The sequence below is a fragment of the Lactuca serriola genome, chromosome 8 (genome assembly GCF_051521515.1).
Source record: "Lactuca serriola cultivar US96UC23 chromosome 8, Lser_US96UC23_V15, whole genome shotgun sequence".
Taxonomy (NCBI): Eukaryota; Viridiplantae; Streptophyta; class Magnoliopsida; order Asterales; family Asteraceae; genus Lactuca; species Lactuca serriola.
In genome coordinates, this window is record NC_136415.1 from 152,866,639 (window position 1) to 152,893,079 (window position 26,441).

Sequence of the window (26,441 nt, forward strand, 5' to 3'; positions counted from 1 at the left end):
CTAAACTAACGGATGGACAGGCCCATACCAGAGATACATAATGGACTAGCTAACGAGCCCAATAGACGCAATACATAACACAAAACACGACCCAACAATATATATATATATATATATATATATATATATATATATATAGAGAGAGAGAGAGAGGGGTTCAGGTGTTTAAAGTAATTATTGTGTTATTGTATGCATAAATGTGGGCCAATCAAAATTTAAAAAATAAATAAATAATCAAACAAATAAATAAGGGTAATTTAGTAATTTGATAAATAATTTCTACAAATACACTCCTATAATTATGGTAATTACTTTGACCTACCGTTATCCCTTTTTAAAACAATCTAACAATATTGTATTTTATCCCCTTCGATCCTCCCTAACCCTAGCTCCTAAACAGAATATCGCCACCACCGTCATTTCCAGGTTCGTTCCAAGGTCGTCGATTATACCCCAAACCCAAGCATAGGTTCGCTTGTGAATCACAGTCAACGAATGTTCGTAGGTCAGAGTGCGAGCCTGGTTTCGTTCGTTTGCAGTTTGGCATCAACAATTCATCAATTTTGACTTTTCTTTTGACATGCAAGAACAACTGCTCAATCATTCCGACCCAACCCAAATTAACCATTTGAAGTGCCCAGAATCCCAATCACAATTCCAGTGCCCTGAACATCACACTTCTAAACACATGCTCGTTCTGATTATAGGTATGAGTTACAATTTCGAGACCTTTTCAATTTCTTTTGACGTGCCTTGGAACTAGATGATAGTAGTAAAATGAATTTGTATTTTTAGCTGATGATGACGGTTTGAGTTTACAGTTTAGTAAGCAGGCAGGACGTGTTGTGGAAGAGTGCAAATTGAAAGTGATATATTTTCATCCCCCCCCCCAACCACCTTCACCTGTTCCTGAGGAACCTGGTGAAGGGGCGCTTTCACCAAAGGTGTCCTTCACAGATGGTGGGATTAATATTAATACAAAAACTTCTGATCAGGTTGATTACACCTTAATTAATTAATTTCTTTTTCAAATACGTACTTATTTTCATCCATCTGTAACATCACATAATGATTCTTGTTCATGCTTGCAGGTTTCAAGACAATATGTGGATTCTGATGATAACTCCTCAGAGGTGAGTTTTCACAATCTCATGTTCGTAATCATTTTTTTTAAACTATGGTAATATATAAACATTGGTGAATTATTTGCAGGCAAGATCTCTCATCTCACAGTTGACTGATGAGAAGAATGTTGTTGTTCAACAAAGCAACAAAATTCGACAAGAAATGGTGAGACGACATTTATCCCACATTCGAGCTTTTGAAGCCTTTTCTTTTTTACTTCATTAAACCTTTTTATGTTCATAATTTTTGCATCGTACTTGGTAAAACACACAGCACCTATTGATGCGTGGATGAAACAACAAAAGCCAAGGGGATGGTGGTGTTTCATTTTGATTGGGTATGTTTCTTTTAATTGGGTTTTACAAGTTAAATAGATAAAAAAAAATCAAATATCTTGATGATCTTATTGTATAGTTGTGAATTTTGATAGATATGGAGTACATTGTGATTTAAGGGAAAGAAAACATAAATGTGTGGTACAATTCTTGAGATCCACATGAAAAAGATAAAAAGAATCATGAATTCCAATTCTATTGGAATCTAAACTACAATTTGGTTTTGTTTTGACAGAAGTTGATGCTTGAAGAACGGACCGCAAATTTGAAAGTGATTCTAAGCATTCTTAGAGAATATTATTCTTACATGATTTGATTCATGGCAGTTATTTTCGTTAAATGTCTATTTTCATGGATGATCAAGGAAAGAGCTATCCTTCTGATAGAATAATCTACAATAGAATGATAGGAGTATATGTAATAATATATTCTGCTAGAATATTTAGGTCTAATAATATATTTTTTTTTTATTTGTTATTAGTGAGTATTTCATTGTCATAGACTATTATATTAAGTTTTTACTTTTTTAAGAATGTAATGAAAAATTTGAAGTTGTATCCAAAAATGTGTTATTAGTCGTTGTTGGCATTCTTATAGAATATCAATCTAATAGAAATATGTATCCTGAAATTCGTAGAGAATATGATTCTAACAGAATAAAATCGTGTTTAATTATAAAAATTGCGTTATGATTAAAATTAAAGTAATTTAAAAAATTAGAATTTTAAAATCAAGAGAGTTAATTATCCCAAAAAATATGGAATTTTCCTTTTTTAAATTTATCTCAATTGTCTAAAATGCCCTTAGAATAAAATTAGATGGTATTTTTAAATTATCTTTAATTTAATAATATATATTAATCACTTTCTTAAATTAAGTAAAATGATTGGCCCACATTTATGTGTACAATAACACAATAATTAGTTTAAATAGAATAACCTAAGCCTATTATATATATATATATATATATATATATATATATATATATATATATATATATAAGAAAAGTAAATATACTCTTAAGGGTATATAAGTTTAAATACTCAATCTACAAAACTATGTAGTTTTGATCACTTTTTAATTTTGTAATTTCTTTGAAATCTTTTTTAAGAATCGAACTTTTACATTTAATTGTTAAATATCATTATTGCAATAAAAGTATGAAAAATATATATCATCTAATTAAAGATATAAAGGGGTACGAGAAACTCCGTTAAATTTTAAAGAACATTACTCTAGATTACATAATTTATGATTAAATCCATTTGAATCTCAGTATTCTAATAAAGATATATGTAACTAATAAAAGAATAAAAAACTGCAAATGAAATGTCATGCCATGGAATTTTAGGTTAAGTTATGGAATTTTAGGTTAAGTTCGACGGTAAAAACTCAAATTCATAACTTAAATAAGTAATTAACAGAGAAAAAGAAAACGGATGAAGTGGAAAGTAGAAATTGATCCTTTGATATAAGAATGACGGCTTCCTGTTAATGATTGTATGACAATTTTATTTTCTTTCACAACCAGGCGATAATTGAAGCAGGAAATCAAAGAGGAATTGAGTTGTGTTGTTATCGTGAATAAGGAAAGATGTAGTGTTTAAGGAATATTTTTTCCAGAAAATTAAACAACTAATCAAAACTACGTAGTTTTTATGGATTGGGTATCTAAAGATCATATACCCTTAAGGGTATATTCATTTTTCCATATATATATATATATATATATATATATATATATATATATATATATATATATATATATATATATATATATATATATATATATATATATATATATATATAGGTTCAGGTTCATTTGAGACCATTCTAATTTTGAGAGACCGTGAGATTAAATCTAAAAATAATTTTAAAATGCAAAATAAATAGAAAAATCCAAAAATTCTCTTTTTAAATATTATTTTCGGAACTTGAATTAACTAAAATAAATAAAAAATAAAATAAAACAAAAAAAATCCTGTTTTTTTTTTTTTTTTTGAAAAATACGTGAAATATTCTAATAGAATATTACACTGTACATATTCTAAAAAACAATTTTAAAATGCAAAATAAATGAAAAAATCTAAAAATTCTTTTTTTAAATATTATTTTCGCAACTTGAATTAACTAAATAGAATAAATAAAAAAAATCCCGTTTTTTTTTAAATACGTGAAATATTCTAATAGAATATTACACTGTACATATTCTAAAAAATAATTTTAAAATGCAAAATAAATGGAAAAATCCAAAATTTCTTTTTTTAAATATTATTTTTCGGAACTTGATTTAACTAAATAAATAAATAAATAAAAATAAATGCGTCTCACGGTCTCATAAAATTAGGCCGTCTCACATGAACCTAACCCTATATATATATATATATATATATATATATATATATATATATATATATATATATATATATATATATATATGTGTGTGTGTGTGTGTGTGTGTGTGTGTGTTAATTTGTTTCTTATATTTATTGTGTGCTAGAATGCACTAATAGAAATTTAGTAAAATTAAATAATTATTTAATTAAATAAATATAGATATTAAATGATTTCCATAATTATATGTATATTTAATGATATCCATAATTATAGTTTTCTTTTTATGGAAACTAATTTAATAACTTGGTCTTGGTTTGAAAGTATTTTATTTATTTTTACTAAATGATGCTTTAAATATTTGATTAAATATTAAGTCGTATATTATATTTTTTCTAGACTAGATTTTGTAAAAGGTCTATCGAATAAATTAAATTGGAAAATTTTGTTTAACACATCTGATGCACTAAACAACAAATAAAAGGTGGGATCGGAAGCCATGCCTTATATAAGGAAAATAATTTATACATAACAATTTTTATTCATACTTTAAAAAAATATATCATGCATTTACAATATTATGTCATTTTAATACATTAAAAATCAAACATTTTGTTTTATGTTAACATCCAAAACTGTATTTATTTTTACACAAGGAAACCAGATTTTTTTCTTAGAGTATAAAATTGAACTTTTTTATACTTTTTCACATTCTTCATTTATATAATCTAACAATATCAGTCAATCAGATTAACTACCATAGTACCATGTACAAATCAACTGGAGACAAAAGGACATGGAGGAAAAAAAAAAAAAAAAGTTATAAGAACCCATACTAATAATTTCTGGTAAGAAATTTGATTAATTAAAAAATGATTTAGCTGAAATTAATAAAACATTAGAATATTTTATTAAAAAAAATAAGGAAAAGACTACCTATTAAATTTTGCCGGTAAAATCGCACTTATTTTCCCCAATTCTAAGCAAAGGTGCTCTCTTCTGTTCAACTTCCACTTCTCCTTTTTTGACTTTAAAAGTCAAGATTCATTCATTCATTCCATTCTCTCTTTCTATGTATATAGTATATACATATGTTTCTGCATATACTTTTTGATCTTTGATCCCATTATTCAACTCAAAGTTTCATCTTCTTTGGAGCTCCATATATAATCTGATTATGAAGAACACTTCTGTAAGTTGCTAATCTTTGATTAAATCTGAAGCAGATCATACCACCAATTGCTTATTACATCTTAATCTCTTTGCACATTTTTTACGCTACATACTCAAAATATTTGGAAAAACTGAAGATTTTGTATTAGAACATAAGATGTCTTAATGGAGTTGTTTCTTTTTGTTAGATATAATACTCAAAATGTTCTTGTAAAACTTCATCCTAATCTATTAATCCCTTTATGTAATGTATCAGGTAGCAATGCCTATGATCAAGAGGCAAAAATCATTACTATGCAGCCCTCTTCTTGGTGCTATATTAGTCTCCATGGCATTCTTTATAGCAAGTGCACTAATTGTCATAGATCATAAACAGGTAGACATCGTTTTCAAATCTTTCATCTAGTCTAGACTACTAACTAAAAAACTTATGGGTTTGAGTTCACATAATAGCTTTGGTGATGTATCTTTTAAAATGATGCTTGGATATATATGTGATGTGATACGTCAATAGATGATAAGTTTACCCTTTTGTCTCTACGACGTAATAAAGAAATGTATGTATGGATTGTTTTTTACTTAATGTAGAAAGAACCAGGAAAAATATTCTAATAGCGACTTTTTGATTAATTATCATTGATGAATCTTCATATTAATTACTCATATGGTATCCTTTGATTTGATAAGTTCCCAAACTTACGGGCAATCTTGGTTCAGAGATCTCCAGAACTACGAAAGCCTGAGGCTCTACAAGTTACACCAATAAACATATGCGAGGTTTGACACTTTTGTATAAATATGTATAATTAATCTTTAACTTTCTTGACAATATCACATGTAAAGATATAAAAGTTGATCTTTATTTTTATTTTTTTCAAGAATCAATGCAGTCGTGATGGAAGTGAAGCGTTGCCTAAAGGAATCGTGTCAAAAACATCTGATCTAGAGATGCGGCCATTATGGGGCCCTCGTAAGAAGAGGGTATGTATAACTCTACTAGAAAATAAGGCCTCAGTAACAAATTTCCAACTAATTCACTGTCGCTAAAATCTTATTTTTAACCAATATGTACCACTTCATCTCTCCCTTATAAGTTATAACTAGTTCTATATTATTTACCAGAAGAACGTGAAGTCACCAATGAGCTTGTTGGCTATGGCGGTTGGGATGAAGCAAAAAGAAAATGTCAATGAAATGATTAAGAAGGTGATTGATTTAGTAATAATTAAGCGCTATATATATATATATAGTCGTGAACAGATTCATAACTTGCTTTGAGACAAATCATTTGTGTTCAAAATTAGTTCCCATCGGATGATTTTGTGATTATGCTATTCCATTATGATGGGATTGTGGATGAATGGAAGGATCTAGAATGGAGTAGTCGTGTCATACATATTTCAGCTATTAGCCAAACAAAATGGTAAGAATTTTCCCACCGGATGATTTTGTGATTATACTGTTGTACGAATCAGCTTCCAAAATTATTATATATTCAAATGTGGTAATTGATTCTTGCCTATGGATGGCTTAGGTGGTTTGCTAAGAGGTTCTTGCACCCGGATGTTGTCTCAGAATACGCTTACATTTTCCTTTGGGATGAAGATCTTGGTGTACAAAATTTTGACGCCGGAAGGTTCTTCATTTGTCCCTAAACCCTAAACCCTAAAATGAACAATAGTAAGCAAATGAAGGTGATTTATAGTGATTCTAATGATGCAGATACGTATCGATAATAAAAAATGAAGGGCTTCATATATCTCAGCCAGCACTCGATCCTGAAAAATCAGAGGTGCATCATGAAATGACATCACGAGAAAGTGGATCAACCGTACACAGGTAGAAATGTTAATCTTAGCACATTTAACTTTAACGGTGAGTTTGACAAAAACTAGCCGGAAAGTGTAGCTTTTATTTGTGCAAAATTGTTTAGAAAAAATAGTTGTAAGCTTTTGAAATGTGTAAAACTACATAAAATCTTAAAGCCAATTGAATGAGCTTTTGGATTCATAGTTTTTGTTTAAAGGACTTCTATCGACTTTTGAAGGGCAAAAGTGTTATGTTTGACGTAGAAAGTCAAATTGTTGACTTACCTATTTATGTTTCTGTTGTTGTTGATATTATGGTAACAGAAGGATCGAAAGAATGAGCCGCTCAAGAAAACAATGCTATAGAAACAGCACAGATCCACCGTGTACAGGGTACGCAAGACCTTAAAAGATTCATCATTTTAATTTTCGTTTTTTATTTTCATTTTAATCGATGTGTTAACTTAGGTGGGTGGAAATGATGGCTCCTGTTTTCTCAAAAGAAGCATGGCGTTGTGTGTGGTATATGATTCAGGTAACTACAATAAATTTATACTATTGAGACTTGAATCATTGACCATTTCTGAAAACTTACTATGACAAAGGCCATTTTGTACTTGATTTGTGACAGAATGACTTGATTCATGCATGGGGATTGGACATGCAACTAGGGTATTGTGCACAGGGTAATCGAACACAATATATTGGTATTGTTGACTCAGAATATGTTGTTCACTACGGTATTCCTACACTTGGGGATTCATCACAGAATAAGGTTCGTATATATACATTTTATAGTGTATTTGGTTTGACATTAAGCAACTTAACATGTGTGGAAAAGTCAATTAGACGTTTGTAACACGATGCATGGTTGACTAATATGCACATGGGTTGCTTTTTGTGCATGAGTATGACGAAAGGAATGATTGGACATGTGATCATGTGCCTTGATTTATTTATGATTATTTTATGCAGACAAATAGCGACTCATCGAAAGAATCTTCTTCAAAGGAATCAGTCCCATTGGAATCCAATCACACTGATATTAGAGCTGAGGTAACTTTAATTTGCATCTTCATAATATTATAAATAAACCATGAAAACTAGAAATATAATTTTTTTTGTATTATTTTGTAGGTCCGAAAACAGTCGTTTAACGAATTGGAAACATTCAAAAGAAGATGGAGAAAAGCAGTTCAAGAAGATGAATGTTGGGTTGATCCATACAACCAACATTGAATAACACAAAATCCCCTTCCATTATTTTTAAGTTTTACAATTATTTAACAAATATAAATGTTCTTTTCAAATTCATATACGTGTAACAAATAACAATAATTAATCACATATATATACCATTTTTTGTTTTATATTATGAATTAATGTCACAATGACATCATATACGAACCTTTCTACTAACGAGGCCAGCAATAACCGTTGCTAATTCTTCACCCAAGTCCTCCTGTACATGATGCCCTGCCTACAAGGAAAACGCCACCACAAGTTATTCAGTAGACAGTAGACAGCAGACAGCAGACAGCAGACAGCAGACAGCAGAACAACAGACAGTATAATTGTTGGTACCGTGGGAAGTTCAACTAGTCGATGTTTTGAAGCGGTGCAAAAATCTTCAACTCCATCAAAGTCTAGCCAACGGTCTCTTTGTCCCCAGCATATCGAAGTTTTAACTTTCCAGTCATCATCCATAAGGATTTTTCTCATTTCTTCAACATAGTTCTACACATAAACAAACTTTCTAGGGTTATTTTCAATGAGACTGAGAAGGGCATTCATGTCTTTTTCACGACAAAAGATCAAGAGAAAGTCTTTGAGCTAGACAAAAAAATTGAATTATTGTCTCATGGACAGTGCATGTCAAACGCAGTACAATCTGTTATGTTCTTTGTAACAAATGACAACATGAATGAATAAGTTACCTTAAGTTCCTTTTTCATTGAGCGACTTATTGCATTAAGAGCAAATCCAGATGAACCAGATGTAAGATATGGTCTCCTATACACCATAGCATCATCTTCTTTCATTTTGTAGGGCCCACAGCTTGTTAATGTTTTATCACTTGCCCTAAGAGGATCCTGATCAAATTCATATATAATCATTCAGATTGTGTTTCTAGAACCATTTGCTATGATGAGGGTATTTACGTCTTTTTTCAACTTTTTGGGTGGGACAAAAAAAAATGCAATTTTTAATATACCTGTGAGAATATTTCACCCAACAAAAAGTTGCTGAAAATTGACAATGTTGATGGCAGGTTTGCATGCTTGGCTGTAAGCTTTAGTCATTGAACTATACAGCATTAGATTTTGACTTATATCTATTTTATTCAGTAAAACTATATGTAAAAAAAACACATAAATTCTGTGGGGAAAGTTGGAAAAGTGCTTACAGGAGGATTAAGCAGTATGAGATCATTCAACTTCTCTTGATGTTTGCTTGCATATTTAACAACAATTGGCGCAAAATACCCCTGAAAAGTTTAAAATGATGGTTTTCAGTTGTCACCACTTAAATCTCTTGTCTGATAGATGCAGAAGTTAAAATGGGTACAAAAGAAATATACCTGAACAACGAGTGAAACCTTGTTGACTCCAAGTTCATCAATAACAGATCCCAAAGCTGATACGAATTCTGCATACCACAAAATACAGTGTGATTTGAAATGTTGTATACCCTTTTATGTATTTAAATTAAAACTGCAAATAGGAATGAAAATGGGGTTTAACAGTAAATTACCATCTAAGGTGTAATCAAATCCATATTTGGGTTGAGGCTTATCTGAATATCCGAAGCCTGTAAGAGCAAAAAAGATAACTTCAAGTGTAGGGGCAAATAAGTAATTTAAGCAAAATAAGATGTAAATATGTAATGCCTCACCCAACCAGTCAAAAGCTATGGTATGATAATCCTTGGATAGCAATGGCAGTACCTTGCGATATGAATAAGCCTAAAAGACACCAGATGAAATATATTTGAAATTTGAAATTTGATCAAACAAGATTAATATGGTTTTCTTGATAAATTAAAAGGGCAAATAGAACTCACCTGTGAAGGAAATCCATGAATTAGTACAACTGAAGGTTTATCAGCATTTCCACTTTCAACGCAAAACCATCTAGTGCAAAAATTATATATAGAGAGCATTTTTCAATCGGTAAGCCCTGCAAATAGTCCACCTTCAATTACTGCACTACAATCACCTACCCTACTATCACTTTCAATCCTCCATCCAATGAAGATTGTGATGTTTAATGAAGATTGTGATGTTTGACTTGAATTGAAGTTTAATAAAAAGAATGTTGAGTTCAATGAGATGTAGGAATTGATCATACAAAAAAAATGGAAATTGTTGAAATTCTCATTGGATGGAGGGATTGCTGTTATAGAACAATACTTTAAGGAGTACCTGAAGAGATCTGTTGAGGTTTGTGAATTGCCACCCATTGTCAAACCAAAAATTGGATCCTTGGCCTTTTCACCGGTGCCATAAACAGGATGTGCTTTCATCTGAAGATAAAAACTGTTAAGTTAGGGTTTCAATTTGATACTTGAAGATCAATGTAAGCAAATGATTTTCATACAGTAGAAACTCACATATTTTCCTGTCTTAAACCACTCATCAGCTGGATTAGGTCCATCAGAATACTTCCCTGTTCAAAACAAATACTACTCAACACTATAATTGAGAAACTATTACAAAATTTTACACATAGAGAAGCAAATTCGAACCTCCGCTAAAAGAGAAGCCATCTCCAGCGGAAACAGGAGCGTCCAACAAATAACCCTAATTGAACATATTCATTGAATCAAAAAAACAGTAAAAATAAAATCAAACAGTTTCATGATTGAGAAAAACGAAACTTACATCATCGCCGTCATCGCTAATGGATTGGCAGGTGAAGGCGATCGATCTCTTTCTTCTTTGGAAGAGGATGTGACCCTTCGATTTGAGGGAGCTGTGGCGGAGGGAGGGCGGAGATGGTGTGAGGGAATGGAGGAGGAACGAGGGAGTGTTGGATTGAAGAGATGTGATGTGAAGAATGGCAGCCATTTTCTTCGATGGGTTTGGCGCGAGTGAGCAAGATGATAGCATCCAAAGGGAATAAAAGGTGGCCGTTGTGTTCATTTTTGAATCATTAAATAAAGATAGAGCCTCATTGGTTCTCATTCTTTACAATCTTATGATTTAACATATATATGATCATTAAATGCTATTTTTTTTTAAATTCCTTTTCTTATTATATGTGAAAAATCTGTACTATTTTTTATTATATAATGTAACTTTAAGTTTAAAGAAAATGAAATTTTTGGTTATATATCCTAGTTTTATGAAATGAAATCATTATTTCTTTTAATATTGAGCCAAAATTCTTTTTTGACCATATGTGAATCTTGAATATTTTTTGTTATTTATACAATATCCTCGAGTTCAACTTAACAAAGGAAAAAAAAATAGAAGTGAAAAGAAAATTTTAAAAAAAATGGTGTTTGTGAGGTTTTTTTAATAAAAGAAAATAGAAATAAGTAGAAGAAAGTAAAAGGGAAATTTTCTCGGCTAGAAAGGATTTGGAGAAAGTTGAAAAAAATTGTTTAATTAGACTTTTATTTTTCTCTAATTTAGAAACACAAAATAAATTTTTTTTTCTTTTTCTTCTTTTCTCTCTATATTTTCTTTACCCTTCTTTTTCTTTTCTTTGCTATAACATAAGAAAAAGTAAATTTAGGTTTAGCAAACAATTTATTTGAAAACCTTGATTATATATCCTACGGCTGGAATTGAAATCACAATTTCTTTCAATCCTAAACCATGATACCTATAGTTGGAAATGAAATCACAATTTATTATACATTAAGGTTTTTGTCTGCAGATCTGCGTGGTCTTTTTTGTCTGTGCGGCGCAGATATTAGCTTTCGCAGACTGTTTGTTTTTGTGAAGACTGCAGACCTAAAAATGTTTGTGCGTCCTCTTCTTGGCACAGATATGGACCAAAGTCTTTTAACATCTTCTAGCCTAAAAAACATATATATCTTTATTTTTTTTTAAGTTTTTTTTTTAATTTATATTTTTCCAACTTTATTAATGATAACAATTTGAAAAAAAAATTACAAAACATAAATAAATAAATAAATAAATAAATAAAAAAAAAAAAAAAAACGTTCGACGATACAAACATAATATTTTTGACAAATTTATAAATAAAGATTTATTACAATAATAGTCGTTGAAGTTGTTTATATAAATATGAAAAAAAATCATAATATATTCTTATATTTTTTTTGCCAAATTTTTATAACATTATTTAATACAGTATCGTCAATTTCTCGAGAAAATATTTATGGTATGTTTTTAATAGATTTAATTGAAAAAATCGAAGTTTATTTTCATCCATTTATGTATCAAATTCTTTAATCACTAATTATAATGTTTAGTTATAACTTTGCAACCAAAGTTGTTGGTTTTTATCAAATATATACGTTAATTCATACCATTTTTATTTTTATTTTTTATACAATAATACATAAAAGTTGATATAGATTCGTTAATTATTTATAACAAAGTCATAAAAAATATTAAAAAATCACTTTGAAGTTTAAAAAAATTAGTTTATTTAGATTTCAGTTTATTTTAGTAGCTCGCAGATGTTAAAAAAACAAACAGTCTTTTTTTTCAGACTGTAGACGTTTTGTCCACCTCTTCTACTGCAGAGGTCTACAAATATTGTCCGCAGACTGCAGACATTTTGTCTCGGAAAAAACAAACAACACCTAACACTCCCCATCAAAGTTTGAGGCTCGATGAGGATAGACAATGATGCGTCGAGCCACAAGAATTTGGGACGTGGTCTCAATATCATGTAAGATATATGTAAAGTCCAAACTTGTCTCTCCAAAATAACCCTTATGGAGACTATGGAGACTATGGAGACAAAAAAGATTCCAACATATATAGACGTTTATTGAACCATACTGATGCGGGATATACTAACAATATCATCTAGAAATTTACGATTAGCATTTCATAATAGTCAGATTGATTACGTTATTGTTCAAATTTCTTGTACATGATGTTGTAATCAAGTTATTTAATGACAATGTTGTTTCTATATTTATTGATGTCTTTCGTTCTATATTCTATATTACTAATCAGTTGGTCAAAAATTCCCATCTTTGATGAGAGCTTTGGAGTGGTGACTTCAGGTTTGGGTGTTGTACATTTCGATGCATGATGGCATATTAATAAATGTGACATTTTAAACTCTTTATCTAATGATGTTATCAGTTGTTTTATAGACTGTTTTGCTCTTTAGGCTTAATATGATTTCGCATGTTCAGTTCAAGAAATCACTCCTTTTTTTAAATATATTATGATTTAATTTCCTTAGGTTGGTCGAGAAAATGATGAGAGATAACATTTATCTTTTCTTAGATGTTATTTTAACTTTTCAAGTGTTAAATTAATCAAATTAGGATCACAATACAAAGTACGAACATGTATGGAGAAGGTGCATTTCATTTTAATACGATAGTATTGTCTTAACCGTTTTTTACACAATGAGTTAATGCAACATTTTCAAACAAAATTCAAATATACAAAACATCATAAAACAATATCCTTCAAAATATCATCACATCCATTAATATACAACTTCCCATATTTAGCCATCCAAAAAAACACAAATTAACCTTTCACTTACTTAACATAATAAGGAAGGTCAAGTACATAAAGAAGATAAAAAGCCCATATGACCCCCGAGATCCCACCAAAGAAGAACCCGCCGGTAAATTTGGCCCAACCGTCAGCTGTTTGAAGTTGATCCGGCTCCTTCTTCCTCCCGGTCAAAGTCAATGACGGGGCAATCGATGGCTCACCCTCTTTAAACGAAGCGATCCCGTACATCGTCAAGCAGATGCTTAAGATCACCACTAGCCCACCAGCAGCTAGTGAGCCAGCCGCACCAGCATACTCTGTGTTCCTTAGTGGGCCTGCTTTCACAAATGGGCCCACTAGAAAGAACCCATGGGCTAGCCCGACCTCGATACCACGTAGTAGTGGGTTGACAGCTGTGCGGTATCCCGGAAGGTTTGAAAGGTACCATGCAATCAATGGGCTTGATGTGACGGGTGTCTCGAGGCTTCCGATGAATGGGTCGCCGTTGATGGGCTGGATCACTTGGTAATTGGGCTGCATAGTACATCAAATCAAAATAACCTTTTAAAATCCTTATTGATTTTACATCATAAGATTTTATTGTTTAATCAATTAAGGTGACATTTAGAATATTTTACTAATGATCAAACAACACAAATTCTAATATGAAGTTTAAAAAAAAGGAAAATCCATGAATTGAATGACAGAAGAAAACCTTATCGGTTTTAACAGCCTTGATGGTGAATGAAGATTTGCGAGAGGAAGGCAAGATTCTGAATGGTGTACCAGAAATGCCCTTTGGGGTAACAAGGTCTCTTGTAAAAGAAGTTGTGAAACTGCCCTTGAGGTGGCTAGCCATGGTGGAGGCTGCTGTGGCCATTTTTGTCAATTCACTTAACACTCTCTCTCTATTTTGAATCTATAATTCAGAGGCCACAGATCGAATGGTTATAGTAGGGGAGAGACACACACACAGTGACTTGGCAAGCTGAAAATCTTTTTATCGTAAAGTTGTGGTTCCCTGAAATATGCTTCCATACACATGTACACTTTTTATTGGCTCACATGTCTCCGGATAGATTCTTTCCTTATCCATAATAACTGATCTTGGATAATCTTATTTGTTTAAATTATATTTGTTTATTTCTTCATAATATTTTAATAAAAAAATTTCAGTAATACTAGTATCCAAAATTTCTTTTAAACAAAAACAGAACTTCATTAATGTTTATAACGACTGTTGTAGAGAACTAAATTCATTTGAAATAAAATCTTATTAAAAATATTTTTTTTTTACTCTAAAGATGCCCTTGACTCTGAACTTTCTTTTCAACCCCAGAAACAAAATCCTCCATACAAGCTTTGTAAGTATCCATGCCCGCAACCCTGCCCGCCAATTCCAACCCCATTTCCATCCACTTTTTCGCTTCCACCGCCTGCCCCAACCTCACCGGCAAAGCTGCCCGATTCCATGCCGTCATCGCCAGCCACTTCCCCTCCTCCACCGGATATTCACCCGCCTTTAACCCCACCATAATCCTCAATGCTTTCTTATACATCCCATATACCCCATCATCATCATCACCACCACCACCACCATCATCATCATCATAATCTACATTGCCTTTATGAACACTGATGATGGTGATTAGTTTTCTGATAATGAGAGAAGTTGTTTGATAATCGGGTGATAAAGAGGAGAGGAGGGAAGAGATACAAGTTTTGAGACAAAATGTGGCTATTTTAGGGTTCGATCGTGGTCCTTCTGATGCATTTAGAGCAATTTGAAGGAGGTAATTTGGGTTGAAGTGTTTGGAGTTTGTGTAGTTTTTTATACAAACAAGTTGCTTTGATTCTGTGTTGTTGAGTCTTGTGTAAAGATCATATGCACTTAATGTATATATAAAGTAGAAATGTGGTTCGATTGTGGTGTTTTGATCATCATCTAGATGAGTTTTTGTTGATCCAGACATTAGTATCTGCATCAAAGTAAAGAAACAATTAAACAAGTGTCTTGTTTAACTTCTAAAATGACTATTTTACCCATATCTTCTTCTATTCCTTTTTCAAGAAACCCCCAAATTAAACCTTAATTACTAAACCAAATTAGTCAAAGATTTAAGAACATAATTAGTACCTTTCCAGCTCTTTCCAGCAATTCAATCGCATGTTTGACTTCATTGTCTGATAACGTGTTCTTACTTTCCTTCTCACCAGCTAACATTGCAGACACTGCTAAAATCATCGACTTACATACCATTGAATTATTTCCCTCCATTTGTCCATCAATTTTAACCCCATAATATTCTGCACACATCGTAAAAAGCTCCCCACAAAGTTCATACTTCTTTTCTTGTCCACTTTTCAACCCAAGATTCCATAAATTTAAAGCAAACCAATTTTGTTCCCTTTTTCCAACCTCACCTGTCCCAAAAAAACATTCGGGTCCAAGTTCAGAGAAACGGGTATGGGCTTTTTTCATGTATTTGAGGATTTCAGGCTCGTTTCCAGGTTCTTGAATGAGAATTGTGATTAGGGTTCTAAAAGCTATGACTTCAGTTGTTGGCATTGGTTTCCCATTGGGAAAGAAGGTTAGAAGATGGGATAAAGAGTTGACTGCAACAGGAAGAGCACGACAAGCAATGGCTTCATGGGCAGATAGTGAAAGGAATTCTGGAGTGAAGTCAATGCATGTTGGCATTGTTTGAATTTGAGTAATTGCTCCATTATGATCATTATTTTGTAGATAGATCTTGAACTGAAATATTAAGACAGTATTTTGTTTATAAAACTATCAATCATTGTTCTGTAGATGACAAATAAGTTACCTTCAGGAAAGCAGAAGCAACATTGGGTTCCAACTGCAGTTGTGAAAAACAAAAAGGATATCACAAAAACTTGATTTTATAAGAGAAGAAAGTTCTTGAAGTGAATTAAGTGTACCTTAGCAGCCTCATCAATGTATTCTTGAGCTCTATCCAGATGGGAGAGGCCTAGTTGACATAGACATAGTACTCTGTAGCCTTTTGCCCGAAGAGATCTGTTCTCTATGTCATGAGGGACATAAAGCAGAGACTTCTCAAACATTTCAGCACTCACCTCATAATCCTTAGACCTGAAATAATCTGCTGCACTGAAGGGGAATTGTAACTTTTCAGTTATATTTGTGTCATTTCAACTATGAAACTGTAAAAGTAAATATATAGTGAGTTACCAGTTCCATAGAAGAGCATGCATGGCAGACCTCTGATTTGCAGCCAAATCTCCAGCAAAAAGAGCGACAAGTTTGTCATTGGATACAAACTCAGCAACCACTTTGGTCCTAACCCTAGCTCCTTCTCCGTTTACACAATCACCGACCACTCTCTGAACCACCCTAATTGCTGCGGCAGCACTGACGTGTGACCTCCCTAGAAATCCAAGAAACACACCCATTGCTGTCTCTGCCCCAGAAGTGCCTATTGCTTGTAAGTATGACTCCATTGCTGATACCCAAACACCCTCTGGAATCCCCTTATTTACCACCATGCCTTTTAGCTCCTTCTCTGCTTCTCCGTATCTTCCTAATCCTAACCAAGCCTTCATTGCTAAGACGCTTGAGCTCGGATGATCTCCCCCTTTCTCACCGTCTCTCAAAACTCTCACACACTTCAAAACGTTTTCAAATTCATCTCTCTGCAGATGTGATGCTGCCATGAATCTCAGTGTCTTCAGCCTTAATTCCTTCAAAGCTAGGGTTTCGTCTGGCTTTTTCACGTTTCGTAGCCCTTTCTCACACAATTCCAAAGCTTCACTCATCAACTTCAGGGCCTCGTTTACGGCGGAGACTTCGTTTTTTGACAAAAGTAATTTTCCGAAATTCGTATATTGGTTCGCTAAAGCCATGTAGTTCTCTGCAGTTCCGAACAGTGCTCTCTTTGATCTATTTAGTAGATTTATCGCAAAATTTCTATCAGAAACCTCCCAAGCCGTTTTTGATCTTGCAATATTTAAATCTAGAATCAGCCTACGCTCATCACGATCGGATACATTCGTAATCTCGACGTTTGACGTCAGATCGGTCGCTTTCTCGAAGCAATTGCTAGCGAGATCGTACTTATGGAGCTCATGCCAGATTATACCTGTTTTGTAGAAGAACGAAGCGCACTTGAAATAAGGTGAAGGGACACCGGAAACGTCAATGACGAGGAAGAGAAGATCTACGGACACTTGCCGGAGTTTGGCGTGCTCCTCTGTAATTTTAGACGACGATGATCGGACAAAGTTGAAGAGATCCACGCATGCGTTCCATAAACGGTAACTCAACTTCCATATCTGCAGCTTCACGGAGTTCTGGAATGGTGCGAGTGAAGTTAGTTGAGTCAGTCCGTGGCGAAGAGCAGCGGGGACGGACTCCGGCAAAGGAGATTCCGGCGAGTGACGTTCAATTTCAGTTGTTAATGCTTCTAGTTTGCAGAGTAAATCAGATATCGGATCCTGCGACTGCGACTGCGTCTGCCGGAGATCCGGCGAAGAGATCTCGGTGATTCTCATTATTGGCGGCAATATTATTACTTCCGAGTTTGAGCGGAGAGAAATAGTAGTTCATGAAGTCGTTTTTCAAATGCAACTAAAGTACGAAAATAGCCTCTATATTTTTGTGCACATGCATAAAAGACTCCTTTAGATTCTTTGTTTGCACTAGTAGCCCTTATGTTATGAAGGGATAATATATGATTCCAACTAGGAAAAGATCTATGCGTTGGTCATTCTTTTTAGAAAAAGATGACGAAAGTTGTGTGATGAAATTAAGAAACAATAAACAATAGGGACTAAAATTATCAAAACTTGAAAATTATATGGCCAAACTCTAAAAGCAAAAGCATTCTTGTTGAAAGAATTCTTAAAAAAAAAAAAAAAAAAAAAAAAGACGGTGAAAGTTGTATGACGAAATTGAGAAAAAATAAATAATGGGGACTAAAATTATCAAAGCTTGAAAATTTCGTGGCTTTTTTTAAAAAAGACGGTGAAAATTGTGAGATGAAATTGAGAAAAATTAACAATGGGGACTAAAATTATGTTGAAATAGTCAATGCACTTTAAGATATACTAGGAAAAGGTCTGTGCGTTGCACGGGTCATTCTTTTTAAAAAAAGACGGCGAAAGTTGTGTGACGAAATTGAGAAACAATAAACAATGGGACTAAAATTATCAAAACTTAGAAAATTATATGGCCAAACTCTAAAAGCAAAAACATTCCTGTTGAAAGAGTTCTTTAAAAAAAAGACAGCGAAAGTTGTATGACGAAATTAAGAAAAAATAAACAATGAGGACTAAAATTATTAAAGTTTGAAAATTTTGTGGCCTATTTTAAAAAATGCGGTGAAAATTGTGTGACGAAATTGAGAAAAATTAAACAATGGGGACTAAAATTATTAAAGTTTGAAAATTATGTGGCCAAACTCCAAAACCAAAAAGATTCCTGTTGAAATAGTCGATACGCTTTAATATGTATAATTTGGATTTATATCATAAATCCATAATAATAAGATTTTGAAAAACAGATAAAAGATTGTTACAGAATATCTTATACTTAAGAGTAAATTTAGAATAAGTTAATCCTAATTACAATACGACAATTAATTATGGAACTCTTATTATAAATTGTGATTCGGATTAAATTAGCAATTGAAAAGTGGGTAAACCCATGTATCATGGATGAAACATTAACCCAATATCAAACACAAAGAAAAGACATTGGTATGGAACTTTTGAAGGTGTTTATTAACTTCTTAGTTGTTTCCCTCGTTAACCCAATATCAAACACAATCTCCTCATACATCACCATACTTTTTTTTTTGTCAATTTACATGATTATATGTATAAGCATTTTTTGCTAAAACATTCTTAAAAGTGTATGGCTTCTGGCGTTTCGTTACCGGACAAACTCTACTTATACCAAAAAGTGTGTATCTGTTTTTTTTAAGAATTGCCACACATAAATTTTCTAGTATACTCCTAAGGGTTTAGGTCATTTTTGGCCACTTAACTTTTAGTTTTGTGCTCATTTGGTCACTTAACTCCTTTTAAGTTTTAAAAGGTCATCAAACTTTTGGCTTTATGTTCATTTAGTCACTTAACTTTTGTTTTGATCACATTTAGTCACCAAACTTTTAAAATTATGCTGATTTAGTCACTAAACTTTTAAATTTTATTAAAAGTTTAGTGACTAAATGAGCATAATTTTAAAAGTTAGGTGACTAAATGAGCACAAATCTAAAAGTTAGGCGACTAAATGTGACCAAACCAAAAGTTAAGTGACTAAATGAGTACAAAGTCAAAAGTTTGATGACCTTTTAAAATATAAAAATAGTTAAGTAACCAGATGAGCACAAAACCAAATGTTAAGTGACCAAAAATGACCTAAACCCTACTCCTAAATGTCAACACTGTCACATACAACTTGAACATTCAACTATTTGGACCTATTTGGACTGATGTATATCATATCCAGATATCGTTGGAAAATAAGCCAATATGTATGAAGTATGAACACTTTTTTTATGAACGAAGATGCAATATACATTTTTTAACGATTAACTATATAACTAAATAATTAAATAATTATATGGACAAAATTAATATTACACTAGTATAAAAAATGAAAAAACTTCATTACTCAAGGAATTAGTTAGACCGATAGGAATTACTTGAATCCTACAATGTATCGTATTAATTTGGGACAAATAAAACTTCAATCGTGTTAACATCAATTTCAGATTCTCACTCCAATACAAGTCAAATACGTTACAATGTAGTGAGCTAGCTATACCTAAGCAAACTACTCCTGGTAACCAAAAATTAGATACACAGACATAAGTAAGTAAACAACAGAAGTAGTGCATAATATATTAGAGGATTACACTTATAGCGTCTGTCACCTAACACAAGAAAGTTTAGAACTAAACATAGTAAGCTTAATTTAATTAATACAGTAAAAGTAAAACATGTGATTAATTCAACAAGGTTAACTCTTCCTCCTCCTACAAGTTAAAATCAAAGTCTCCCTTCCCTACAACCTTAGTGCATATAAGCAGCCTGATACTGATACCCGGTTGCAAAATAGTGAGCATGGTTGGGACCCATGTTGTAAGCCGGGGTACCCATATATGCACCCATGTGGGTATCGGGTTGAACCGCATACCCATATGGTCTGTTGTCATACACATACTGTGACTGTGGTGTGGGTGCGGGTGCATACCTTTCGGACATTCTAGGATAAAAGTTTTTGTCTGTGTTTGTGTTTCGAGGAGGGGGCGCGTATACTGGAGATATCCCGTTGGCTCGGGGTCTTTTGGGTTGTGGTTTGGCGACTTCTGTAGCGCGTTTTTTGTCGGCCTTGGCTTTCTCGAGTTGGAGTATTCGTTTTTGAAGCGGGCCCACTGGGTACTGGTCTTCGAGCTTGTGTTCTTCGATGCATTTGATTACGGTTTTTAGGGCAGATAGTTCTCGCTCGCTTACATCATTCTACAATTTCAAATTTTCATATGGATGTTAAGACTTAAGAGTTCAGTAGAGATACATTTTCATTTTTGGTCCCTGAATTTGTCAAATTTCGTCTTTCTCATATGCTGACATAGCTCATTTTTGCAAAAACATTACAAAATTGAACCAAGTTCACAAAATAAGTTATACTCGGGGAAAAATGTAATTTACTCTAAATGATTAGTTTGACAGTAGTAGAGTGAATTACTTTTTGGATCATCGTTATAGCTGATAATTGCAATTTTGGTCCTTGTTTGAGGTTTTTGTAACGTTTTTTGTTCTTGTTCCAAGTAAAATGACTACTTTTGGTCCCTGAATATGGCTTATTTTTTCAATTTTGGTCCCAAAAATAGTCATTTTACTTGCATCAGGGGCCAAAAACTTTAGAAACAGCTCAAACAAGGACCAAAATTGTAAAAGAACTTTTTGAGACCAAGAATGAAAAAGAACAACAATATCCAAGGACCAAAAATGTAAATGTTAATTAGTTTAACAGTGATAAATAATAACATTTTTGGTCCCTGAGTTATGAGTATAGATGATAACTACAATTTTGGTCCCCAAAAGTTTCCTCTTGCAATTTTGGTCCTCATTTGAGTATAGTTGATTTTTACAACTTTTGTCCCAAAAAATATAATCATTTTCCTGGAATGGGGACCAAAAACATTAGAAGACCCTCAAATGAAGTTTGGGACCAAAAATGAAAAAATCATACTCAAGGACCAAAAATGTAAGTTAATGACAGTAGCAAATTATGTAGTAAGGAACCTGTGCAGGAGATAAATTTCCTGATTTGATGAGTGAAGGGACTCTCCTTGCTTCTGTTAAGTATGATTTCAATAATGAAACTGGAGAGAATTTCTCTGTAAGCTCAAAAGCAAATGCTAAGTTAACAGCATCAATATGCCTTCCACTATTCACCAACACATCAATTACACCTGAAGATAATAAAAGAAAATGACTTGATTACTATAAACTCTTCATTCTAAATAGATACGATTTTTGCAATTTTGGTCGCAAAAATATTATCATTTTACTTTGAATAGAGACTGAAAACGTTACAAAAACAAAACCCTCAAATAAAGACCAAAATTGCAATAGAAAACATTTACATACCAAAATTGAAAAAAATCAGCTATACTTAGGGACCAAAATTGTAATTTACTCAAACTTTAACAACACCACCAAATGACATTCTAATTCTAAGTTCTAACTTTAAAAAACTGCCAAAAAGAGAAATTTTGCAAATTATGGGATAAAAAAAGCAAAATATATTAACCAAAAATAAAAAAAATGTAGAAAATCCAACCTGGCATCTTCTCTGATAACCCAAGGAAGCGGCAAAGATCAGCGGTTTGGTGGCGGCGAGCCACCATTGGCACCAATTTTATCAAATCTTCTTTAACAAAACAAGAATCAATACCAAAAGTAGCAACAAGTTGCAAAAAAGCATGAGCTTCCAATGAATTCCCATTACTTGCATCCAAATCAAGATCATCCAATTTCGGTTTCCATTCATCAGCAATACCCTTCGCCCTTTCCTTCACATTTTCCGAAATTAACCTTTTAACATAAACCCCATCAACATTCTCCAACAAAACACTCAAACACTCCATCAACATAATACACGTTCTTCGTTGCCCTAAAAGATTCGCATCTTTTTTCCCATCAACCAAATTGTAAAACCCACTAACCGAATCCAAAACAAAGCCACCAGGATCATCCGCCACTTGTAAAGCCACCGGAATCTCCTCTTTTATGGTGGCAAGATTTTTCCGGTTGTCTGAAATGAACTTATGAAGCCCCGCCACGTCATTCTCTTTGCATAGTTTAGCGAGTTGAGGGTTTGTTAGGGTTAACTCTAGTGGCGGTGGCGGTGGTGGTGGTGGTGGTGGTTTCTCTTCCACCATGGGAGTGCCGCCGGTTATGGCGGCGACTGCAAGGTCTCTTTTTTCTTGGAGTTTTTGTAAGGAAGCTTCTTCTTTGGCTATGACGGCTGATTGGCGAGTTTCTAGAAGTTTTTGGGATTGAGTTGTTTTGATTTTGAATTCGTTTTCTTGATCTTCGAGTTCTGTGAAACGTCTTTTTAGGGATTTTTCAAGCCCATGAAAATGGTCTTCAATTTGTTTCCATTTTAGGTTTAGGGTTATTGCTCTATGACTTTCAAGCTCAGCAAATGCTTTTTGAAGTTGTTGGATTTTGGAGGTTGTTGATTGTAAGAGTGAAGCAACGGATTGTGTGTCTTCCATGGTAGAATTTAGCCCTAAAAACTCTTCATTAAACCACAAAAAAAGTGTGTCATCATTTTCTCAAATATACTTTAAAACATCATATATCAAGGAGTTATACATGATATTAAGTATTTTTCTAACAGAGAGAGTTTTAAAAAGGATAAGATACCCTAAATTTCTTTCATTCATTCAGTTATCCCTAACTATTGAGCCACTATTTAACAAACCCTAATTTAAGCATCAGAATTCAAAGCAAAGAACAAACTTTTGGTCTATGTCTCTCATATGTTATATTTTATAGTGCCAAAACAAAGACAAACAGTCAGAGTCTTCTGATCATGAACTTATGAGGCATTTGTTAGAAATAGAAGCACTTAATTAAACCCTAATTAACACCAACAATAACCCAAAATCAAAATGATGTTAACCATGCAACTCAATCACTTTACTAACCAAACAAATAACTCTTCAATCGTTATCAACAACCCAATTAAAATGTTATAGAACATTATTGAAACTAGTAGATGAGTTATTAACTTTGTGGGGTATGCGACAGCTGCTAGATCAAATCAATCCAACCCAACCCAGCACAAATTACCATTAATAACCGATGAAACATACAAGAAACCAAAATTCAGAAGCTAATTTGAACAGAAATTGAAAAATCAAAGCCATGTTATCAGCTACCATCGAGCAAATTGGTAAAAAGAAAAGTAACTGGATCTGAGAATTAAAGTACGAGTGACGTAAGAAAAGAGAAGGCAATGGGTAAACTCACAGGCGACGGCGACCAACGGCGGCGAATCGTGGAGTGCAGTCAAGCCATTTTGGGTGTTTGAGATGAGGGTTTCGCGGGTGCATAAACAATCGGATAAAGAGAAAGAGAAAGGGGAAAGTGAAAGAGTTGAAATAAGGAAGACTACCCAACAAGGCGGCTTGGGACACACAAAGACTCTCTTTCCTCCCTTTTTATAGTAATTTATATTGCTATTTAGGCTTCGGCAAGACTCATCTTCTAAGATTGACAATAAAAATACCATAAACGTGATAGGGTTTATGCAAATTGCAAATCATCCTTTCTACGTAATCAAATAAAGCTCTCATTTTTTTCGAAAGTGTGATACATTTGTCAATTTGTTGGGACCTCTTTTCGTAACATTGTTCATGATTCCTTCTTCCAACATGTGTTTTTTCGTTAATACATCAAGATGAGATGACCGATTTCACATTATATAAAAGGTTACCCGCATCTTCAACAGTAAGTTTCTTCTAAATCTTTCGATTACTTTTATTGAATATTTTTATACAAATAAAAATTATAATTTTCAGCTATAAAACTATAGGTTTCAACTACCGGTCAGTGGCGGACGTAGACTGCTTTAGTATGGGTGTCCATCGTCCTTCAAGCGGATGCACCTAATAAAAAAAATCAAAAAAAAAAAAAATTACACTGCGTGCCGGAAATTGAGCAGTGGCCCAGGACCCCAAATGCCCCACTAAAGTCCGTCACCGCTACCGGCTAATCTCTACATGCAGTTCAAAAATGAAATAGTTTTACTAAACATACTTATATATATATATATATATATATATATATATATATATATATATATATATATATATATATATATATATATATATATATATATATATATATATATAGATTGTATTTGTCAAATGGAAAATGGAAAGGGATTTTATAAGTTTAAGTAAGACAAGGCAACGTTGCTATATAACTATATAATTGGAAAAGTTATAACAAATACTAAAAGTAACAATTTCCTTAGAATTGATGACAATGTGATATTTGTTTAATTCGTAATTTATGAAGATTTTGAAATGCTACTTAAATATTGTAATTTGTAAAACAAAATATAACTAAAAATCATGTGGAAATTTTATTGCAAAGTAATCATTACAAATTGTTCAAAGTATTTAAAGTTTATTGTGTTTTGACTACGGTTATTGTTTTTTTTTTTGTCAGTAAAGATGTCAAGGATTGATAAGACATGGTTGTCAGTCCGTTTTGTTGTTCAATCTACATAAGACATTCGGGTATACCAACGACGAAGAGGCTCGTGGTCTACGTGGCCACGAGCGTTGTTCGTGCACACCGCCCCGGCCTACCGTGGTTGGGCGTTTTTGTGGTGGTCTGTGGTGGGGAAGACGAACGACAACGCTCAATCAGGGCTTCTTCTTCTCTTGAGCTCTTCTTCTTCTACCTCTATCTCTCTCTCTTTGTTCTTCGTGGATGGTATTCCATGGCTTTGTGGTGGGTGGTGGTGATCGATCTGGAAGCTCTCCACGACCGTTGTCGTGGAGAGTATAACGGATGGCCTAACTAAAGATTCTGTTTGTTTTAGTTTTTCTCGTTTTGTTAATTTTACAATTATACCATGTATTAGAAACTCCTTACTCCTTATGAAACAGTAAGTTTTTCTTTTTAGAGTTTTGACACAAAAGTTTTACATTTTAGCTTATTTAGTCCCTATAACAATAGTTTTATATTTTGATAGATTTAGTCCCTACAAAATCTTTTGGCAGATTTAGTCTCTATAATTTTTTAATTTATAGAAAATTTCCCTACAAAGTTTTACAAAAACAGTCCATATGTCTAAGATTTTTGTTTTTGGCAGGTTTGAACCCTATGTAGAAAACTAATACAAAAATTGTCCCTGTAATTTATAGTAAATATCATTGTGTATTTTTTTTATATTTATAGAAACGGTTCATGGCTTTCGCCATATGACTTTTGTGTATTTGCATGTTTCCTTCCTACACTTTCATAGTTACGCAATGTCCCCCTTTTATCCGAAACCTCACATGTGTCCCCCGCGAAGCGGGGAAATGACATTTTCTAGTTGCAATACTAAAACAAAATTACAGTGAAATAAAAATGCCTATTACATGTTAGGTGCAAATCTATCAATCATTACATACAACTCAAACCAATAACAACAATAAGTAATTTAAACAACCAAAACTTCCACAATTTGATAAGAACAATACATAAAAACATCATCTCCAAATAAACTTTAACAATTTTGTTATTAAATAGTGCATGTGAAATAATAGCTATAATAGCTTTTCTAAAAAGTAAAAGTATCTAAATCATTATAATTAAGAAAAATGAAATTTCAATTTAAACTTATCTTGACTATCACCAAGAACACAAACAATACGATCAAGAACAATAAAAATAATCTAAATAATATGATAAATAGTCTAAAAATGGTTTTGATAC

General features: G+C 32.7%; 6 protein-coding genes across 8 annotated transcripts; 2 read left to right on the forward strand and 4 right to left on the reverse strand.

Moving 5' to 3' along the window:
- Positions 1–688: 688 nt before the first annotated feature.
- LOC145067516 (vesicle-associated protein 1-2-like) lies at positions 689–3,048 on the forward strand. Its single transcript, XM_079014641.1, has 5 exons — positions 689–707; positions 796–995; positions 1,092–1,133; positions 1,213–1,290; positions 2,992–3,048. Exons 1-5 carry the CDS (start codon positions 689–691, stop codon positions 3,046–3,048), a joined length of 396 nt encoding a protein of 131 aa, XP_078870767.1.
- Positions 3,049–4,831: 1,783 nt separating this feature from the next.
- Positions 4,832–8,145, forward strand: LOC145066530 (GTPase Der (DUF707)). Of its 2 annotated transcripts, none has more exons than XM_079013813.1 (13): positions 4,832–4,986; positions 5,224–5,343; positions 5,655–5,744; positions 5,847–5,948; positions 6,090–6,173; positions 6,272–6,390; positions 6,502–6,603; positions 6,690–6,806; positions 7,100–7,168; positions 7,244–7,310; positions 7,407–7,550; positions 7,751–7,831; positions 7,913–8,145. In XM_079013813.1, exons 1-13 carry the CDS (start codon positions 4,972–4,974, stop codon positions 8,012–8,014), a joined length of 1,212 nt encoding a protein of 403 aa, XP_078869939.1. In that variant the 5' UTR covers positions 4,832–4,971; the 3' UTR covers positions 8,015–8,145. The 2 variants fall into 2 exon arrangements, with proteins under 2 accessions (XP_078869939.1, XP_078869940.1); XM_079013814.1 differs by having other exon boundaries at positions 5,685–5,744.
- On the reverse strand, positions 8,011–10,932 carry LOC145066529 (alpha/beta-Hydrolases superfamily protein). Its single transcript, XM_079013812.1, has 13 exons — positions 10,659–10,932; positions 10,523–10,577; positions 10,388–10,443; positions 10,200–10,300; positions 9,839–9,908; positions 9,671–9,740; positions 9,530–9,586; positions 9,357–9,424; positions 9,183–9,263; positions 8,991–9,068; positions 8,713–8,868; positions 8,360–8,512; positions 8,011–8,255 (listed from the first exon to the last, which is right to left on the reverse strand). Exons 1-13 carry the CDS (start codon positions 10,917–10,919, stop codon positions 8,172–8,174), a joined length of 1,290 nt encoding a protein of 429 aa, XP_078869938.1. The 5' UTR covers positions 10,920–10,932; the 3' UTR covers positions 8,011–8,171.
- A 2,459-nt stretch (positions 10,933–13,391) lies between these two features.
- Positions 13,392–14,322, reverse strand: LOC145070104 (photosystem I reaction center subunit XI, chloroplastic-like). Its single transcript, XM_079017036.1, has 2 exons — positions 14,158–14,322; positions 13,392–13,976 (listed from the first exon to the last, which is right to left on the reverse strand). The coding sequence occupies exons 1-2, from the start codon at positions 14,320–14,322 to the stop codon at positions 13,485–13,487; spliced, it is 657 nt and encodes a 218-aa protein (XP_078873162.1). The 3' UTR covers positions 13,392–13,484.
- Positions 14,220–18,001, reverse strand: ATSPO22 (Tetratricopeptide repeat (TPR)-like superfamily protein). Its single transcript, XM_079017033.1, has 5 exons — positions 16,657–18,001; positions 16,386–16,575; positions 16,271–16,303; positions 15,580–16,200; positions 14,220–15,421 (listed from the first exon to the last, which is right to left on the reverse strand). Exons 1-5 carry the CDS (start codon positions 17,973–17,975, stop codon positions 14,741–14,743), a joined length of 2,844 nt encoding a protein of 947 aa, XP_078873159.1. The 5' UTR covers positions 17,976–18,001; the 3' UTR covers positions 14,220–14,740.
- Positions 18,002–20,301: 2,300 nt separating this feature from the next.
- Positions 20,302–24,148, reverse strand: LOC145065502 (FRIGIDA-like protein 3). Of its 2 annotated transcripts, none has more exons than XM_079012498.1 (4): positions 23,976–24,148; positions 22,276–23,229; positions 21,735–21,904; positions 20,302–20,948 (listed from the first exon to the last, which is right to left on the reverse strand). In XM_079012498.1, the coding sequence occupies exons 2-4, from the start codon at positions 23,213–23,215 to the stop codon at positions 20,502–20,504; spliced, it is 1,557 nt and encodes a 518-aa protein (XP_078868624.1). In that variant the 5' UTR covers positions 23,216–23,229; positions 23,976–24,148; the 3' UTR covers positions 20,302–20,501. The 2 variants fall into 2 exon arrangements, with proteins under 2 accessions (XP_078868624.1, XP_078868625.1); XM_079012499.1 differs by having other exon boundaries at positions 22,276–23,238; positions 23,976–24,142.
- Positions 24,149–26,441: the final 2,293 nt, after the last annotated feature.